The sequence below is a fragment of the Mastigoproctus giganteus genome, chromosome 14, assembly GCF_048544385.1.
Source record: "Mastigoproctus giganteus isolate SK-2022 chromosome 14, ASM4854438v1, whole genome shotgun sequence".
Taxonomy (NCBI): Eukaryota; Metazoa; Arthropoda; class Arachnida; order Uropygi; family Thelyphonidae; genus Mastigoproctus; species Mastigoproctus giganteus.
The window spans coordinates 88,014,491-88,032,659 of record NC_143588.1 but is presented as its reverse complement, the minus strand read 5'-3'; the positions used below and the strand labels follow the sequence as shown (position 1 = coordinate 88,032,659).

Here is an 18,169-nt window from a genome sequence, read left to right as displayed (position 1 = left end):
TTTATGCCCCCTTAGGTTCATAATCTGAACAAGTGGAAGGATCCCATCAGAATTCAGCGTGCTCAACCCATTCAAGGCCTTATACACCTCAATCAGATCACCGCGCAGGTGCCTAGTCTCCAGCCACTGCAATTTGCAGAACTTAAGCCTCTCTTGGTAAGAGGATCCCTTCATTCCCCTCACCAATCTTGTTGCCCTTCTCTGTACACGCTCAAGTAAATCTACATTCTTCCTAAAATCAGGCCTCCAGACCTGTACGCAGTACTGAAGGTGTGGCCGGACCATTACCTTATACAGAGGGACAATCTTGTTGCCCTTCTCTGTACACGATCAAGCAAATCTACATCCTTCCTAAAATGAGGCCTCCAGACCTGTACGCAGTACTCAAGGTGTGGCCTGACCATTGCCTTATACAGAGGGACAATCACCTTTTTCCTGCTAGAAAAATTCCTATATATCATTGACAAAACCCCATGACCTGCCCTGGCAGCCTGTCTGCATTGCTCAGAAAACTTCATATCTGACTGCACAATTACTCCCAGGTCTTTTTCGTTTTCTACCACCTTAAGTGTAGTACCACACAGTTGGTACGTTTCTCGGGGGTTACTTCTACACCTATGCAGTACTTTGCATTTGTCAAGGTTAAACTTCAGTTGCCACTTCTTGGCCCATCTGCCCAAATTATCTAAATCCTGTTGCAGTAGCACACTGCCATTACTGACATTAAAAACCCTGCCAACCTTTGTATCACTGCAAACTTCGACACTAAGCCTGATATACCTTCATCAATATCATTGATGAAGGTATATAAAAACATAGATATAGGTATATCTAAACCTCTCTAATTCATTTCACAAATATATGTGGTCTCAATTCTAATCTCAACAAGTCCATTTCCACTTTCAGTCTGCCAAACCCCATGTACCTTTTCTGACAGAATCTCAGTTATCGGTTGATTCAACTACTGCTCATCTCATTTGCCCAAATTATTCACTGTATGATTCCTTTCGCCTCAAAGATTGTACTTGTGCATATGTCCGTTCCGATATTCCCTGTCAGAGACTTGGTAATTTGGAACCTCCTCTTTTCGATCTTCTCTGGCTCAAAATCTCTCTACCTCACTGTGTCAAATTCATCTGTTGTCTCTACCGTTTTCCCAACTCCATTAATCACTTGGAGCTCTTTAACTTCCTCTCTTTGCAACTTGACTTTCTCCAGGCCAACATTCCTAACAGTGAGGTAATTTTCCTTAGTGATTTTAATGTTCACAACTCCAGCTGGCTTCCGTTTTAGTCACACCGACCCAGCTGGTCGAGATGCTGAGGCTTTTGCAATTACTAATGACCTTGCACAGATTGTTCATTTACCTACAAGAATACCAGACAATCCTCACCATACAGCCAACATGCTTGATCTTTTTCTTACAAACAACCCTTCTAAGTACACGGTTGAAGTGAGAGGTCATTTAGGCACCTCAGATCACAACTTGGTGATTGTCTCTTCTCCAATGGAGCCTTTATCTCATGGCTATTCCCAACCTCGTATTGTTTGGCATTACAAGAATGCAAAATGGGATGAACTGCGAGATGTCTTTTCTTCTTTTCCTTGATCAGATTACTGTTTAAAAACTTCTGATGTCAACATTTGCTCAGATCGTGTCAGTGAAATTATTCTTGCAGGAATGGAATCCTTTATTGCACACTCCACTTTAAAATCTCGTCCTTTATCTAAACCTTGGTTTTCCAATAAATGTGCTAAAGCTGTTCAACAGAAGAACGTTGCATATCGTAATTGGCTTGTTTCTAATTCTTCAGTTTCATTTTCTGCCTACACCAAAGTTCGCAACAATTGTAAAGCAGTTATTAATCAGTCCAAACTAGAGTTTGAACAGGCTAAGAGTAGAAAACTTGCTTCTTGCCCTAATGGTAGCCGAGCAATCTGGTCTCTTGCAAAAGCTACTGGATGCAACTTTTGCCCATCTCTGTCTGTTCCACGTTTTGTCAAAACCAGATGGTTCTATTGCCACATCAGCCAAAGATAAAGCTGACCAGAAGCATCCTATTTTTCTTCCAACTCATGTATTATGATCTTGTTAAAACACTTCCCACCATTCCCAACATGCTCCATTCAATGCCTCCTGTGGTCTTCCGTCAAAAGGATTTTGACGAATCTTGATGATAAGAAAGCTCCAGATCCCGATGGTATTCTCCACTTGTTCTCAAAATCTGTGCTCCTGGACTTACTCCTTTTCTTTGCCACCTTTTTTCACTTTCTTATTCCAAAGGTGTTTTTCCTTCTGCTTCGAAATTTGCTCATATCCAGCCAGTTCTTAAAAAGGGTGACAAATCCCTCCCATCCAATTATCGTCCCATTGCAATTACTTCTATTCTTTCTAAAGTAATGGAGAAATCTATTAACTGCCAAGTCTTAAACTACCTAGAAACCTTCTGTGTGATCAATGATCGCCAGTATGGATTCAGTCAGTGTCGATCCACTGGTGATATTCTGACTTATGTTACCCATTTATGGACAAATTCAATGGAAAAGTTGGGTGAAACACAAGCAGTTGATCTTGACATCTCCCTCCAAGGCTTTCATTCATGTTAGACATAAAGGTCTTCTAAATAAGCTTCCATCTTATGGTTTGCCAACTGTTTTTTGTAATTGGTTATCCAGTTTTCTCTCTGATTGCTCACTGAGGGTGATGGTAGATGGCTCTCTGTCTTCTAACTTCTCAAGTAATGTTGGTATCTCCCAAGGTTCAGTTCTTTCCCCCCACTCTTTTCCTCTTCTATAATAATGACCTTCTTCCACTGACTGGAAATCCTATCCATAGATTTGCCGATGATAGCACATTGCATTCCACTTTCCATTTTGAGAAAAGCTACTGGACGCAATTGCCATGCTCAATCAGCTTCAACTTCTCGAAAATCTGCTAGAATTCCTTAAATGCCAATCTCCAGGTAATTCTCCAGTGGGGCAAAGCCAACTTAGTTGATTTCAATCCTTCTAAAACTCAGTCTTGTCATATCTCGCAAAAAGGATTCTTCTGCTCCTATGCTTACCTTTGGTGACACTCCGATTTCTAGGCAAAAGGATATATCTCTTTTGGGGATATTCTCTCTCTCTCTCTCTCTCTCTCTCTCTCTCTCTCTCTCTCTCTCTCTCTCTCTTGGCACAAGCACATTACAAATATTGCTTCCTCTGCATCTAAAAAACTTGGTTTTCTCTTTCGCTCTCGGCGTTACTTTTCTTCCAAACAGTTGTTCACTCTGTACAAATCGCAAATTCGCCCTACCATGGAATATTGTTCCCACATCTGGGGTGGTGCCCCCAAAACCTATCTCAGGCTTCTTGATTCCTTTCAGAAGAGGGCAGTTAAGTTAATTAATGATTCGTCTCTAACAGAGTCTCTCCACTCGCTGTCTCATAGACGTACTGTTTCTGCTGCATGCCTCTTCTACAGATATTTCCATGGGCGCTGTTCTTCTGAATCGGCTTCTATAATTCCTGCTCTCTCTTTCAAAACAGTCTAAACACATGCCACCACCAGCCAACATCCATTTACTGTCCAACTTCAAACTCATAGAACCAACTTTTCATCTTCCTCATTTATTCATTCAACACCGTTTTTTGGAAAAACCTTCCTTCATACGTATTTCCTGAAAATTACAGTCTACAGAAGTTCAAGTCTAATGTCAACAAATATCTTCTTTTGTTTTCTCAACCTCCAACCCAAGCACAGTATCAAGTACTATAGTTTCTAATACCTCTCGTGTTTGGGGTTTACATAAAAAAAATACATATATTATGTATAAACATTTGACTAGATATGTTGTTGTTCTTATTCTTATTTATTATTTTGTTACCACTGATAACTCCACAGTCATTTTTTGAAATTCAAACGGCTCTTTAATCATTCAGGATCGGACACATGTTTATATAAACTTTTTTTCACTGTTTTCAGGACATAAATCAAACCTTGAATGTAGTCCACATGGTATGAAACAGTGTGTATTTAGATATTTTTAAAATATAGTCTGTACACTAAAAGAACTTAAAAAAAAATGATACGTATACAATATATATAAATTATATATATAAATACATATAAATTAACAAAGGTAATGAACATTGTTCAATATAAGTGATGAAGGAAGCACATACTTTTGTTTTATTTCAATTATATCTTCCAGAGATGCATGAAGTTGTTGCAAACCTGTTTTAACTCCATCAAGCTGGGTCTGCATTGCTGTTTTCAATACTGCTTCTATTGATGCCTAAACATGATTTTATAAATATGAGCTTACATTAAAAAATATAAACTTGAAAGATAACATTTTATAATACAGTGCAGACAAAAAAACTGCATTGCATTAAAAAAAAAGTAACATTTGTAGTGAAACAATAATATAAGATATTGTTTGATTAAAGTCATTTTATTTGTCACAAAGCAAAGGCAGTACATCAGATAACCCTTCTATTGCATCAGACAGTAATTGCAAGGTATTGCATCAGCCGTTTTTATAAATATGCTGCTGGAAGGGTATACACACTCATTAGTATCCTGTTTTGCGGAGGTGTAAGCATAGTTCCATATGTTCAGTTGAAACCAAGAAAAAAAAGTGCAGCTGTTGCTCTGTCCCAGGAATGGCTTTCTATGCGTACTATCGCTGATAAAACAGGCTGCCACCAGTCAACAGTATCCCGGGTGCTGAAATTAAAGTGTAAAACCAGCGATGTGAAGAGAAGACCTGGATCAGGCCATAAGAGAGTGACTATGCCTTCTCAAGATCGATATTTGAAATGGCTATGCTAGTGCTCCTGATCTAAAACTGGACTAAGAGATGGCCTCTGTAATGAAACAAGTTCGCAAACTATCCAACGATGGCTTTCAGAATGTGGTCTGCATGCCTATTGGCCCAAGAAGAAGCCTTTGTTGATATAACAAATGAGAAAGAAGCAATTTGCTTGGGGTAAAATACATGTTTCATTACATAAGAGCAATGGGATACTGTCTTCTTTTCTGACGAATCAAAATTCGACTTGCATGGCTCGGATGGAAAGCAATATGTCAGAAGACACTAAATACAGTATGCTACTACAACAGGATCTAGAAAAGTTAGGCAGATGGGCTGAGAAGTGGCAACTGAAGTTTAACATTGACAAATGCAAAGTACTGCATATGGGTAGTAGTAAACCAAGAGAAATGTACCAACTCTGTGATATTACGCTCAGGGAGGTGGAGAATGAAAAAGACCTGGGGGGTAATTGTGCAGTCAGATATGAAGTTCTCTGAACAGTGCAGATGGGCTGCCAGAGCAGGTCATAGAGTTTTGTCAATGATATATAGGAATTTTGCTAGCAGAGACAAGGAGGTGATTAACCCTTTGTATAAGGCAATGGTCAGGTCACACCTTGAGTACTGTATACAGGTCTGGAGGCCCCATTTTAGAAAGGATGTAACGTCTAGAACGCGTACAGAGAAGGGAAACAAGATTGGTGAGAGGAACAAAGCGGTGCACTTATGAAAGAAAGGCTTAAGTTCTGCAAGTTGCAGCATCTGGAGACTAGGCACCTGCTAGGTGATCTGATTGAGATGTATAAGGCTTTGAATGGTTTGCTGATGGGATACTTCCACTTGCTCAGACTAAGAACCTGAGGGGGCATAGATTCAAAATGAGGAAAGACAATTGTAGAATAGATGTGGGGAAGTTTTCCTTTAGCCAACAGGTAGTTGATTATTGAAACAGACTTCCATCTGTTGTTGTGGAAGTTGATAGCTTAAATAAATTTAAGGCTGAACTAGACAAACATGATGAGACAAACATTTAGAATGACTGGATGGGTGAAATGGGAGGGTTTTTTTTTTTTTTTTTTTCTAATGCTGTATAAGCTGCTTTCTTGCATCATATGCCTCAACTAATGCTAAAGACGGTGTTATGCAGTCAGGAGGCATACAATCCTGACTGCATAACACCAACTGTAAAGTTCCCCGCCAGTCAGATGGTCTGGAGATGCATAACAAGCAAAGGGGTAGGGTGAATTAAGTTTATTAACAGAACAGTTAATGCAGAAACCTATACTGCTATCTTGGAGGAGTGCCTGAAACCCGTTATTAGGGATCACCACACAGATGTCCAAAACTGCATTTTTCAATAGGACAGCACCTTGCCACACAGCAAAATTGGTAAGTTTAATGCTATTTAAATTTAATGATGTTTGTCTTCTTGTCTCACAAAGCTTAAAACATACACCAATGTTTTTCCTCATTTTCCTCCCTTAAGGCACAGCCATACATCAGAAATACTGGCATCAGTGTTGGACTGGTCCGGCAACAGTCCACATTTGAACCCTATTGAAAATTGCTGGTACATAATGTCATCTAAAATTGCTCACAAGAAGAAGCCAACAAGTAAGATTCAGCTGCAGGAGAGCATTGTAAGGGTGCGGTACCACAAAATTGGGCAACTGTATATCCAGGAGTTGATTAACGCTATGCCAGATTGCTGCAAGGCTGTAATTGCAGCTTGAAGAGGAACAACAAAATATCGAGGACTTATTTTGCTGATTTACAGTACATAATACTATTACATTAACTTGTCATTTCAAGTTGTACACATAAATGCAAAAAAATGTATGTTTAGTTATCATGATTGCCATTTACATGATTTCTCATATTTCCATTAATTATGCATTTTACTCTTTGGGAAGATATTTATGGCAATTAGGTATACCAAGTGGAGTCTTTTTATTGAATTTCATTCACAGAGATATATACCCCATCTAACAATTTTTTTTTTTTTTTTTTGTAGTTGTTGGCACATAGGCTTCTGTGGCCATAATGCACTTCCCAAGGTTTTTGCAGTACTTTTGATCCGAGCCCTAGGCAGGAATCGAACCCGCAACCTTTGGGTTGCCAGGCAGGCACTTTACCCACCCGGCTAGCCCAGTCGGCTATCTAACAAATGCATTTTGAACATTTCTGCAACTCACAATGCAGCACAAAACACATTATTTGCAAAATTCACAAGTGATGCAGTTTTTTTTGTCTGCCACTGTATATTACACAATTTCTATTTTTGAAATTATAAAAATGCAGAACATCAAAGGAACCATCATACTGTAAAAATCAATAATAATGTGAAAAGAAACACAACCAACATAAAAAGTTTGAATGACAAAAAATTTGGCATTAGATGTTAATGAAGATAAGTAATAACCAATGAGATGTGTGCCACACAGAGACTGGGAAAAGTATGGGAAAGATTTTTGTTAATTAGCTGAACAACCTTTATGCAATATATATCAGATCAATAAATTTATTAATACCTCATGTCAGTTTTATATTAATCTCACTTTTTGTACTAAAGTAAAAACTGTTGCCTTTAAATGATCTTAATCCAACAAATATGGCATAATCATAGCTATTCGAAAAGACAGCTGAATTACTTATATATTACTGGTTTACATTTAATAATTTATAATTTTGGTTTGTGATTTATATAATTGATATTCTTTTTTGTGATTTAGCCTTCCTAACTACCTGTATCCAAGGCACAGCTACTGTGTGGGTTTTACATCCCCAACATACCAAAGTAATTTCTATTCTAAACTTTCATCTTTTTTAACGTACTTTCTACTATCCTTCGTAGCAGCCTAGTCGGCACAATACAACACTATCTGCTACTACACTGGTATGCAAAATTTAAGGACCAGTCAGGTTTTCACCTGTAGCTTCTCATGGGAGTGGCCTGGATATGGGAAAAGCATACCAAAGGAACCTTGTGAGGTACAGAAGTGATGAAGGAAATAACATCAACACAACAACGGAAACAAAACAGTACAGAGAGGCTTTATTCAAAAATGGCAACATAGCACTGGCTGCCAAGATACAGATGCATCACTGCCAAAGATGGAACAAAGGGAAGACATGGTACTCAGTAGAAGATATGGCCACCCCTAATGTCTATGAAGGCTTTGCACCACCTGTCCATACTTAGAACAATGTGTTGATAAGTTCTTGCAGTAACATCTCCATTCCTCTGTCAGCGCCATCTTCAGCTGGTGAACATTTTCTGGTGGGTGTTGACATACCGCTAGGCTTCTCCCCAGAGCGTCCCATATGTGTTTGATAGGATTTAGATCGGTGGAACGGGCAGACCAATCCATACGAACAATGTCCTCACTTTCCAAAAGCATATCAATAGCTGCAGTGCAATGGGGTGTGGCGTTATCATCCATAAACACGAACTCGGGACCAATGGCACCTCGGAACAGACGCACATGGGGAAGCATTACCTCAGTACAGTGGCGTGCACCATTTACAGTACCGCCTTCCAGTATCTGGAGTAGTGTACGTCCATCCAAGATAACGCCGCCCCAGATGAGAACACCTCGACAGCCATATCGATCACTTTGGTGAAGTTTGGGGAGGGGGTGATACCGTGTGCCAACCTCTCGCCAGATTAGCTGACATCCAGAATTGCTGCTGACATTGAATCTACTCTCATCAGTAAAGAGTACCTTAAGTAAAGATTTTGTGGTTGTAACCTTTAGAAATAGTGTTGGTCCTTAAGTTTTCCACACACCAGTGTATTAGATGTCTGGATTCAATTCCTATAAAAAACTGGAATAATTTCTGAAGTCCTCTTCAAATGGGGCTGTAGTTAACGAATCTCAGGTGAAAGGAGTAGAGTTTCCCCAATGAATAATTCCAGATTTTTCAGTTGTACCTATACAATGTGCAATAAGCTTGTGATAACACACTTCTACAGACAAAATACATGTATACAGATATGAGTGACAAGCTCTAGTACCATTAAAATAGTACTTAATTGAATTTAACTGAATATCCAACTATTCTCACTTTTTCTCCTTCCTGAACTATTATAATAGTTCAGAGGATTGGATTGGATGGTTTCTTTTATAGCCTTTTTAGCACATTTACCAGACTATTTTAAAACCTGCTGTATATTAAATCCAGTCGTGCTGCTAATATAACTTGAATTACATTTACTTTGAATTACTAGGCTTGGTTTGTGATTTATATAATTTATATTCTTTTTTGTGATTTGGCCTTCCTAACTATCTGTATCCAAGGCGCAGCTACTGGGTGGGTTTTACAACCCCAACGTACCAAAGTAACTTCTATTCTATACTTTCATCTTCTTTAATGTACTTTTGGCAAAGGTAAAGAAAGCATGCACGAGAAACACGCAAAAGTTAGACGAAATTTACCGGTAAAAGTACTTTTCCGTAACGGCATTTGTATTGTTGCTGGCTCAGTAAACATAGAGTGGGTGTTATCGGTCAGGAGTAGAAATTGAATCCCAGGGAGATTGAAACTCCCCCCCGAAGTGGAGGGGGATAACCTGGCTGTTTTCTTTAGAATCACTGGTGGACTAGAGGATAAATTGTTTATTAAGAAAAAAAAAAAAAAAAAGGCAAAGGAAGCTCACACGAGAAGAATGGCAAACTTCGAAAAAGTTTACTGGTGAAACTACTTGCAAACATTTTTTACATTGCCAGAACTTCCAATGACTCTGTTCGTGATTCAATTAGTGATTCTAAAGAAAAAAGGTTAGATTACCCCCCCCCCCTTCCACTTCGGGAGGGTTTCAAGCACCCATGGGATTCAACTTCTACTCCAGACAGATAACACCCACCATCTGTTTACCAAGCGAGCAACAATACAAATGCCATTACGTCAAAGTACTTTTACCGGTAAATTTCATCGAACTTTTGCATGCTTCTCATGCAGGCTTTCTTTACCTTAGCCGTAATTTTTTGTAGGAACTATTGTAGGAACTGGTAAAGCATTTTGTACCTACTTTTTTAATTTTTCTAACTAAAATATAAATAAATGTGTGCGTGCGTGTGCTCACCTCCATGCAGTTCTACAGCAGCGATCCACAACTTCAAACCTCCTTGATACTCTCTTTAGGATACAAGTACTAAACAACAAATCCCAGTTAGATATTGCTTTATATATATAAATCAAAACTAGGAGTTGCCCAGGATACCGAAGAATAAAGAAAATTAAAAGAGAGAAGACAAGCATCAATGACCTGCACAGTACAACCAACCTTATGATGCCTAAACATAAAATGACCAGATCCTTAGTATTCCGATGTGGGACATAGATTATGAAACCCCCCCAACCCTAAAAACAATATACACATATATTTTTTTATTTTTTATATATAAAAAAATATTCACATAAAAAATATAAATTAAATACATATACTTTGAACTAAACTTATGAAATAAAATATTAAACTTCTTAAAAAAAAACAACACAAATATAGCCTATTTTTGTTTTTTTTTTTTACCTATACAGTAGGGCCCCTGCTTTTTGGAGTTCTGCTTCTTGGCATTCCGCTAATACAGCAGTTTTCAATTATATCCATGGTCATTATGTTCAGCGCTTGTTCCGCTTTTTCGGAATTTCTCAGCATGACGTGCTCAGCAGCCGAGTCCAAGAAGGACATCAGGCACCATTTTATTGTTGTGATTCAGTCTGTTTACAGCATATGATAGCGCAAACATGTTATTGGGCTTTTATATGCATTTGCAAGTGAAAAAAAGCTATGTTCCATTTTTCGACAATTTTCACCTTTCGGTGGGGATCCGGAACATAACCCACCATATGAATGGGCCCTACTGTGTTATATAGACAGAGCTGTAGTAGAGGTAACACCATATATCCTCTGGATTTTTTTAGGCAAATATGGTATACTTTCTAGTTTTTGAAAGACTTGAAAAAAACAAATATAAAAATTTAATTTCTTTGACTATAAGAAGTTTTTCATATGCTGATTACAAAAATACAGAATATTTATGTTGAAAAATCGCTTGTTTTATTCTATGCAACCGAAGAGAATTTGATTAATAAGCCTGATTTCCACTCTGTTTTTCATAAAGCTTCTGTTAATTTTATGACTACAGCACTGTATATTATTTTATTATCAATGATTCAGTCTGTTCACAGCATATGATAGTGTAAACACGTTTTTAGACTTTTATATGCATTCGCAAGTGAAAAAAAGCTATGTTCCACTTTTCGGCGATTTTTACCTTAGTAGTAGAGTAGTAGTGGCATATGATGCAAGAAAGCAAGTGTATGAGCTTATGCAGCATCAGCCACAAAAAAAAAAAAAAAAAAAAAAAAAAATCACACCTTTCCCTCCAAATGCCTGTCCAGTTACTCCTTAAATTTATTTAACCTATCAACTTCCACATCGACAGATGGAAGTTTGTTCCAGCAATCAGAGGACCAACAGAGGACCCAACACCGAACCCTGTGGGACTCCACTAATAACATTAGCCCATGAGGAGCAGCACCCATTAATTACCACCCTCTGTCTTCTCCAAACTCAACCATCCTTTTAACCATTGTAGCAATAATGGATAAAAGGATGGTTATCCATTATTGCTACAATTTTATCCATTGGAGCAATAATGGATTACCACCCTTAATACCATTCTGCTCCAATTTGTACAATAGTCTTCCATTCACAACAGTGTCAAAAGCTTTCCTGAAATCCAAATATATGATATCAAAATTATTTTTTGCATCCAGTTCCTTTGTAACCACATCATAATATCCTATCAAATTTGTCAGACAAGACTTTCCTTTAACAAACCCATACTGTTTCTGAATTACTGCCGCAGTCTTGTCTAGATGACCCTGCAATGCATCTTTAACAAGTGACTCCATTATTTTACCCGGAACAAAAGTTAAACTAACTGGTCTGTAATTACTCGTGTCGGCCCTGGAAAGACTGTGCAAGGCTCAAGGGGTAGAATTTTTTTCAGCCTGGACTGTACTTGTTAACAGGAGAGATTGCTTCTACAGGGATGGGATACACTTAAATAGAAAGGGTGCAAGAATATTTGCTGATGCTATCGAGGCAGTGTTAGGTGGGTCGGAAAACTGCTAGTTTGGGGGGATACAAAGACTAATAGTTTAACAGTAACCGCAGGCAGAGGTGAAGGTGATTCTTGCACAACTTCTATTAGAATAAGAAGCGAACTGGAGCGAGGGGTGTTGGGGGTTTCAGGGACGGATGGCAGTCATCATGGAATAGTTGGGTATATGGGATGTGTTAGGGTAACAAGGAATAGGCATAGGAGCATGTATGCTTGCATGTATACCAATGCTAGAAGTATAGTAAATAAATTTGATGAATTTGAAGTGTTGGTCAAGACATCAAAGGCGGATATTGTTGGGATAGCAGAGACGTGGTGTCACAAAGATATAAGGAATGCAGAACTGGAATTTGGGGAGTACAATGTGTACAGAAAGGATAGAGGGGACAGAAAGGGAGGGGGTGTAATGCTGTTAATTAAGAAAAACATAAAATCAAAGGAAGTGCACCCAGTTAATATAGATGAACAGTGCTCTGTTGAGTCAGTTTGGTGTGAGATAAGCACTGCGAAAGGAAAAATAAGAGTAGGAGTGTGTTATAGGCCTAATGACTTGAATGAGTACAATGAACAATTGTACAGAGAAATAGTGGGCCAGTAAATCAGAATGTCTTATAATGGGGGATTTTAACTTCCCAGATATTGACTGGAACTTGTGGGTTGGTCACTCACACACTAGTCAGACTTTTGTGGATTTATTGGATGATTGTTTTCTGCAGCAGCATGTTCGAGAGGCAACCAGAGAAAGTAACACTCTTGATCTGGTTATCAGCAGTGATCATTCGTGTATTAAGAATTTGCAGATAAAGGAACCACTAGGTGGCAGTGATCACAGTGTGCTGAAGTGGGATTTACTCAAAGAGGTAACTACCGTCAGGGGTAAAGGAAAGGGTTTTTGCTTCCGTAAAGGGGAGTACAGTTGTCTCAGAAAGTTTTTAAATTCTGTACAGTGGGATCAAATGACGATGTTACAAACAGTAATTCTAAGTGGGAAGCATTCAAGGAATTAATCGTGGAAGCTACTAGACTTTATATACCGATTAAGAAATATCGTTCAAGGTTTAGGCCTAAATGGTTATCAAATGAACTAATGAGACTCGTGACAGAGAAGAAAAATGCATGAGATGCATGTAAATTATCAGGTGACGCAGAAGCCTGTGGCAGATATAGTCTGTAATCAGGTCACAAAGGAGGTTCGGCAGGCGAAGGCGGATTACGAGAAATCTTTGGCAAAAGATGCTAAGAAAAACAGCAAGGATTTCTTTACTTATATAAACTCTAAAAGGAAGGCGATGAATATGATTGGTCCACTTGACATCGATGGTTTGACTGTTGATGATCCTGCTCAGATAGCAAACAAATTGAATGAGTATTTTGCATCTACATTCACACGTGAGGAATTATTACAGTTTGAAAATGGAAGAAGGTTATCAAATTGTAGCAGTGTGCTTAATGATTTTGTAATAACTGAGAGCAAAGTGGAGGAGAAATTGTTGAAGTTAAACATAAGAAAGGCACCTGGGGTGGATGGGATCTATCCAGTTATTTTGAAGGAGGCGGCAAAGCAACTAAGCAAACCCTTAGCCATAATTATGAGAGCATCCTTGGACTCAGGGGAGGTTCCCACGGACTGGAGATGTGCAAATGTGTCCCCAATTCACAAAGGTGGATCGAAGGGTGACACGAGTAATTACAGACCAGTTAGTTTAACTTCTGTTCCGGGTAAAATAATGGAGTCACTGGTTAAAGATGCATTGCAGAATCATCTAGACAAGACTGCAGCAATAATTCAAACACAGCATGGGTTTGTTAAGGGAAAGTCTTGTCTGACAAATTTGATTGGTTATTATGATGTGGTCACAAAGGAACTGGATGCAAGGAATAATTTTGATATCATATACTTGGATTTCAGAAAAGCTTTTGACACTGTTGCGCATGGAAGAGTACTGTACAAATTGGAGCAGAATGGTATTAAGGGTAAGTTGCTACAATGGATAAAAGGATGGTTAAGTGGGAGAAGACAGAGGGTGGTAATCAATGGGTGCTGCTCTTCGGGGACTAATGTTATTAGTGGAGTCCCACAGGGTTCGGTGTTCGGTCCACTGTTGTTTTGTGTATTTATCAATGATATTGATGAAGGTATATCAGGCTTAATGTCGAAGTTTGCAGATGACACAAAGGTTGGCAGGGTTGTTAATGACAGTAATGGCAGTGTGCTACTGCAACAGGATCTAGATAATTTGGGCAGATGGGCTAAGAAGTGGCAACTGAAGTTCAACCTTGACAAATGCAAAGTACTGCATATGGGTAGAAGTAACCCCAGAGAAACGTACCAACTAAGTGGTACTACACTTAAGGTGGTAGAAAATGAAAAAGACCTGGGAGTAATTGTGCAGTCAGATATGAAGTTTTCTGAGCAGTGCAGACAGGCTGCTAGGGCGGGTCATGGGGTTTTGTCAATGATATATAGGAATTTTGCTAGCAGGGAAAAGGAGGTGATTGTCCCTCTGTATAAGGCAATGGTCAGGCCACGCCTTGAGTACTGCGTACAGGTCTGGAGGCCTCATTTTAGGAAGGATGTAGATTTGCTTGAGCGTGTACAGAGAAGAGCAACACGATTGGTGAGGGGAATGAAGGGATTCTCTTACCAAGAGAGGCTTAAGTTCTGCAAATTGCAGTGGCTGGAGACTAGGCACCTGCGCGGTGATCTGATTGAGGTCTATAAGGCCTTGAATGGGTTGAGCACGCTGAATTCTGATGGGATCCTTCCACTTGTTCAGATTACGAACCTACGGGGACATAAGTTCAAATTAAGAAAGGACAGATGTAGAATAGATGTGCGGAAATTTGCCTTTAGCCAGCGGGTGGTTAATTGCTGGAACAAACTTCCATCTGTCGTTGTGGAAGTTGATAGGTTAAATAAATTTAAGGAGGAACTGGACAGGCATTTGGAGGGAATGGTGTGATTTTTTTTTTTTTTTGGCTGATGCTGCATAAGCTCCTACACTTGCTTTCTTGCATCATGTGCCACCACTACTACTACTACTACTACCCTTCAATCTCATATCACATTTGATATCATATATTTGTATTTCCCCCTTTGTGAATTGGGGATACATTTGCACATCTCCAGTATGCGGGGGAGGTCTCATAATTTTGGCTAAGGGTTTGCTCAGTCGCTTTGCTGCCCTTTAATATACCTGGATAGATCCCATCCACCCCAGGTGTCTTTGTTATGTTTAACTTCAACAATTTCTCCTCCACTTTGCTCTCAGTTATTACAAAATCATTAAGCACCCTACTACAATTTGATAACCTCCTGGCATTTTCAAACCTTAATAACTCCTCATGTGTGAATGTAGATGAAAAATACTCATTCGTTTGTTTGCACTCTGAGCAGGATCATCAACAATCGAACCATTGATATTAGTATTAGTAACGGCCGCATGGTGCAAGAAAGCCTATGGCTTATGGTGCACCAGCCAAAAAAAAAAAAAAAAAAAAATCCGAACAAAACAATGATAAAAACAAAAAATAAATAAATAAATAAAATAAATAACTAAATAATAATAATTAATAAATAAAAAAATATATAATAAAAAATAAATAAAAAGTAAATTAAACCTATCATCCTATGCGCTTCCCTTACCCGAAAGTACTATCCAGATGACCTTTGAATTTCCCCCCAAACTGTCGGCCTCTACCACCCATGAAGGCAAATTATTCCAGTAATTTATAACTCGCTGGGTAAAATAAAACTTCCTGCAGTCCAATCTAAACATTTCCCCCCCCGTAACTTGAATTTATGTCCCCTTGTTCTAGCATCATTTATAATCTTGAAAATTTTGTCCTCATTCATTTTACTGATGCCTCTCAGAGCCTTAAACACCTCAATCAAATCTCCTCTAAGGTGTCTAGTTTCCAAACTCTGCAACCCACATATTCAAAGTCTTTCTTCATAAGGACGCCCTTTTACCGATCTCACCAGGTGAGTTACCCTTCTTTGCACCCTTTCAAGAAGCTCGATGTCTTTCTTTAGGTGCGGTCTCCATACTTGAACACAGTATTCCAAGTGTGGGCTAACATAAGCCTTATATAATGGGATTATCACATCCCTATCTCAACTTCAAAAGTTCGATAGATCATCGATAGGACACCATGGGCCTTCCTTGCAACCTGTTTACAATGCTCAGAGAATTTCATGTCTGACCGTATCGTAACATCCAAGTCCCTTTCCTCCAGTACTGGGTTTAGTTGAACTCCACCAAGTGAATAAGTTTTTTTTGGGATTACTGTTTCCCAGGTGTAATACCTTACACTTTGTTGGATTAAAGCACAGCTGCCATTTTTCTGACCATTATTGAAGTCTATCTAGGTCTCTCTGAAGAAGCTCAGCTTGACAGTGATCATTAACTACTCTACCAATTTTAACATCATCTGCAAATTTAGACATCAAGCCCTCTATCCCTTCACCTGATCCTTGGGGAACCCCACTTCTTACATCAACCCAATCTGAGGAATAGCCATTTATCACAACCCTCTGCCTCCTGCCCTGAAGCCATCCTTCTATCCATCTAAGGATTTTCCCAGTGATTCCAACCTGTTCCAGCTTATAAAGCAACTGCTCGTGTGGGACTGAGTCAAAAGCTTTGCTGAAATCTAAATAAACAATGTCGAAATTATTCCCTAAATCCAGCTCGTGACTGACCCTTTCGAAATAGCGAACCAGATTTGTTAAACATGATTTTCCCTTTACAAAACCATGCTGAGTATCCTTGAGAATTTCAATTCAATCCAAATGATCCTGAATTCCACCCTTGATCATTGCCTCCATGATTTTCCCTACTACTGAAGTCAGACTGACAGGTCGATAATTTCCAACTTCACTTTTAGAGCCACCCTTATGTATGGGAGATACATTTGCAGTTTTCCAATCCAAGGGAATCTCCCCAGAGTCTAGTGATGCTCGCATAATTAGCCTCAATGGTTCAATGCACTCGCTTGCCGCCTCTCTTAAGATTATAGGGTATATTCCATCAACTCCAGGAGCCTTACTGGTCTGTAGGCCCGAAAGTTTTTTCATTAAATAATCTTGCGAAATTTCAATATCATTAATTACATATTTTTTAACTTCGCTCCCACAATTTCCCATTGTCACAAAAGGCTTTTCATTTGTAAATATCGATGCAAAATAACTGTTGAGTTCATCTGCAATGGCAGCTGGTGTATTTATTACTATCCCCTTTCCCTTACGTAAAGGTCCAATCTGGTTTGTCCTGCTCTTCTTGGCATTTATATATGTGAAGAATTCTTTATCCCCCCCCTCTTTGCTCTGTTTGCTAGTGATTTCTCATAAACTGCCTTTGCCTGTCGAACCATTTCTGTGGCTCTATTACACATCACCTTGTAGCTGTTATAGGCTTCAGTACTTTTTATTGCTCTGTAACCTTTCCATGCCACCTTTTTCTGCTCAAGTAATGCGGCAACTTCACTATTCATCCAACTTAGAACCCTTCTCGTGGAGTATTTTTTTAATGGTATATACGCATTCAAGGCATCTGTGATTAATGTTTTAAAAGCGTACCACAATTCAATTGTATTCATTCTCTGCGCGATATCTACCCAGTTAATAGAGGCCATGTAGTACCTTAAGGCATCGTAATTTCCTTTTCTGAAATTAAAACCCATTCCTTTGCCTTTTACTTCTGCTACCTCTCTCGTCATCATCCACCGTAGAACTCCGTGATCACTTCCTGCTACTGGTTCCTCTACTGTCAGCCCTGTTATGTCATCTGATTCATGTGTGATGATGAGGTCTAGGATATTCTTTTCTCTAGTACTTTCCCTGACATGTTGATACAAATAACAGTCGTCTAGTTGATTTTAAAATTTTGTTCCCCATGTCGAGTTTCCTTCCCATTTACTCCAATCAATTAGAGGCAAATTGAAATCACCCATAATAAGGCATTGACACTTACTTGCCCATTCCATTTGCATGTAGAGGCTTTTGTCATAATCTTCACAATCACCTGGTCTGGAGATTACTCCTACTCGCATTATACCTTTGTTTCCAACTATCTCACACCATACAGACTCTATACTAGCATGTGAAATGTCTGAATCCGGGAAAGCTATCGTCGCACTCAGGCTGCTTCTGATAAGAAGCATTACCCCACCACCCCTTCTATCTAACCTATCCTTCCTAAATACATTATACAAGCCGTACTGAAACTCATCA

General features: G+C 39.0%; 1 protein-coding gene across 1 annotated transcript in view; it reads right to left on the bottom strand.

Annotated features, from left to right (window-relative positions):
- The window catches only part of Sec6 (Exocyst complex component Sec6), a 347,920-nt gene that overhangs the window by 300,292 nt on the left and 29,459 nt on the right, over window positions 1-18,169 (bottom strand). The window contains exon 3 of the mRNA XM_090388448.1: window positions 4,168-4,280. Coding sequence (XP_090244574.1) covers window positions 4,168-4,280 — 113 coding nt within the window. The remainder of the gene's footprint in view (window positions 1-4,167; window positions 4,281-18,169) is intronic.